Source organism: Elephas maximus, chromosome 7 (assembly GCF_024166365.1).
Source record: "Elephas maximus indicus isolate mEleMax1 chromosome 7, mEleMax1 primary haplotype, whole genome shotgun sequence".
NCBI classification, from domain to species: domain Eukaryota; kingdom Metazoa; phylum Chordata; class Mammalia; order Proboscidea; family Elephantidae; genus Elephas; species Elephas maximus.
In genome coordinates, this window is record NC_064825.1 from 54,494,474 (window position 1) to 54,497,334 (window position 2,861).

The window sequence follows — 2,861 nt, forward strand, 5'->3', positions numbered from 1 at the left end:
GAGTGTGGTTGCTGGATCCTATGGTAGGTCTATGTTTAACTTTGTAAGAAAACACCAGATTGTTTTCCACAGGGACTGTACCATTTCATATTCCCATCAGAGAATTCCTTTTTGTGTACATTCCCACTAGGAGCGAATCAGAGTTCCTGTTGCTTCATATCCTTGCCTGCATTTGGTGTTGTCAGTATTTTGAATTTTAGCCATTCTAATCAGCATGTGGCATAGTGGTTAAGTGCTATGGCTGCTAACCAAAAGGTCGGCAGTTCGAATCCACCAGGTGCTCCTTGGAAACTCTATGGGGTAGTTCTACTCTGTCCTCTAGGTTTGCTATGAGTTGGAATCGACTCAACAGCAATAGTTTTGTTTTTTTTTTTTTTTAAACTTGTTTATTTTTACGTACAGCTTGACATTTCAGGACAACCCCCTGCCCGAAAACACATGCCTCCTTTCAAAATCTGGACTATAAGTTGAGTTGGGAGGCAATAGGGAGACCATGAATATTTTTGGATAAAAATTTAACTTAAGCCAAAATTTACCAGTTTTATAAAGCTGCCCTTGGCATCATGAAGAAAACAGAAAGCTCTCCCTCCATTCTATTGTATTGTGGTTCTAGCTTTATTGGGATTTAATATCTGAATCACCAAATGACTTCATAAGTACCTAGAAGGCAGGAAACATGACTTATTACATTTCTCCGTGTACACTGGGATTATTTTCCAATTTCTTTTAAGGTCTAGAAATGGGAACAAGTGCTAATACTTCCACATGGGTGATGAGAGTTTGAACTTGAACCCTGTGCTTCTGCTGACCCTAGATACTCTCTAGGAATCCTGTGGAAGTAGGCAAGAAAGAAGAGAATTCCCAGTGGATATGTCAGCCTCCAATATGACCTCAACTCATCCAGCTGCCTTCTTGTTGATGGGGATCCCAGGCCTGGAGCACTTGCACATCTGGATCTCCATCCCCTTCTGCTCAGCCTATACACTGGCCCTGCTAGGCAACTGCACCCTGCTCTTTATCATCCGAGGGGATGCAGCCCTCCATGAGCCCATGTACCTCTTCCTGGCCATGTCGGCAGCCATTGACCTGGTTCTGTCCTCTACAACACTGCCCAAAATGCTTGCCATATTCTGGTTCAGGGATAGGGAGATCAACTTCTATGCCTGCCTGGTGCAGATGTTCTTTAATCACTCCTTCTCCATCATGGAGTCAGCAGTGCTGCTGGCCATGGCCTTTGATTGCTATATGGCCATCTGCAAGCCCTTGCACTACACCATGGTGCTGACTGGGCACCTAATTACCAGGATTGGCATGGCTGCTGTACTCCGAGCTGTGACACTAATGACTCCACTCCCTTTCCTGCTCAAACGCTTCCACTATTGCCAAGGCCCAGTGATTGCCCACTGTTACTGTGAACACATGGCTGTTGTAAGGCTGGCCTGTGGAGACACACGCTTCAACAATATTGTGGTATTGGATCTGCTGTTTGTTATCCTATCTTACATCTTTATCCTTCGGGCAGTTCTACAGCTTGCTTCTCAGGAGGTTCGCTATAAGGCATTTGGGGCATGTGTCTCTCACATAGGTGCCATTCTAGCCTTCTACACACCTGTGGTCATCTCCTCAGTCATGCATCGTGTGGCCCGCCGGGCTCCTCCCCATGTCCACATTCTTCTTGCTAACTTGTATCTGTTTTTCCCACCCATGGTCAACCCTATCATCTATGGTGTCAAGACGAAGCAGATTCGTGAGCGAGTCATAGGACTATTCCTGAGAAAGGATGTGTAAATGGAGGGCATGGGATGTGTGGAGCCGTATAGGACAGTTTGAATGTTGCATAATAGCAAGTGGAGGGTTGCCAGAATCTCCATGTTTAGTTATTTCCCAGTATAATGAAAAAAATAAATGGTGTCCTGAAACTCACAATTTCCTAATCAGGACTCACAGGTCTGTGTCCCCTCATAGCCTCTGGACTCGAGTTGGTGATTTTGCTGTCTCTTTACAGAACCCTCCCTTTTGTCAGATTCTTGACCCAATATCTTCTGGCAAGCTCACCTAGAGACACAAAAATATTTCCAAGTTCATTTATTTAAGAGACTGTGAGTTTCTATCCCAAGTAACTGGGAACTTGGTGAACTACCCACTCACCACCTGAGAGAGGACCAGCATTACATCTGATGTAGGAATCTCTCCTTAGTCACTCTGACAGGTGATGTTCAACTTTTGCCTAAGCACTCCTGTGTTGGGGGAGTTTACAACCTTCCAGTGCTACCGATTCCAAGTCAGACAACTCTGCTTGTTGGGAAGTTATTTCTTCACTTGAACCAGCCTACAGAGTTTTTGGTTTCTTCTTTTGAGCTCTCCATGTTCATGGCTAATCTTTCTCATTAAACACTTTGGATAAGACATGTCCTTGACATATCTTTGTACATCATGCAACTCTTTTTTTGCACATAGACATATTTTATATCTTCAACAAGGATGTGAGTCCCTCATTTACTAATTCTCCACTAAATATTGAACATTAAGAATGTGCTAATTCCTTGCTCAGTACAGGTGATACACAGGCTGCTAAGGCAGGGATGCCACACCTATGTTTCTGTTCTGAGACAGGGAAAGAAATGATAATCACAGTGCATTGTGATCTCTGAACATCCCAGCCAGAGGCCCAGCACAGTGGAAGAAATGTGATGGAAAAGCGAATGGGAGATGGGAATATTGACATGTGTTTTTCTCTTTCTCATGCAAAACCAGATACTAGAGAATTCTTAATGTTAATGCTGACAAGTGCAGCTTTACTGCTCCCACAAGCCCTCATACACCATCTTCCACAAGTGCATTTTTCTACATTTATCTTGTGA

At 43.9% G+C, this 2,861-nt stretch overlaps 1 protein-coding gene across 1 annotated transcript; it reads left to right on the forward strand.

Moving 5' to 3' along the window:
* The first annotated feature begins 870 nt into the window (after window positions 1–870).
* LOC126079157 (olfactory receptor 52K2-like) lies at window positions 871–1,788 on the forward strand. Its single transcript, XM_049890076.1, has one exon. It carries the CDS (start codon window positions 871–873, stop codon window positions 1,786–1,788), a length of 918 nt encoding a protein of 305 aa, XP_049746033.1.
* Window positions 1,789–2,861: the final 1,073 nt, after the last annotated feature.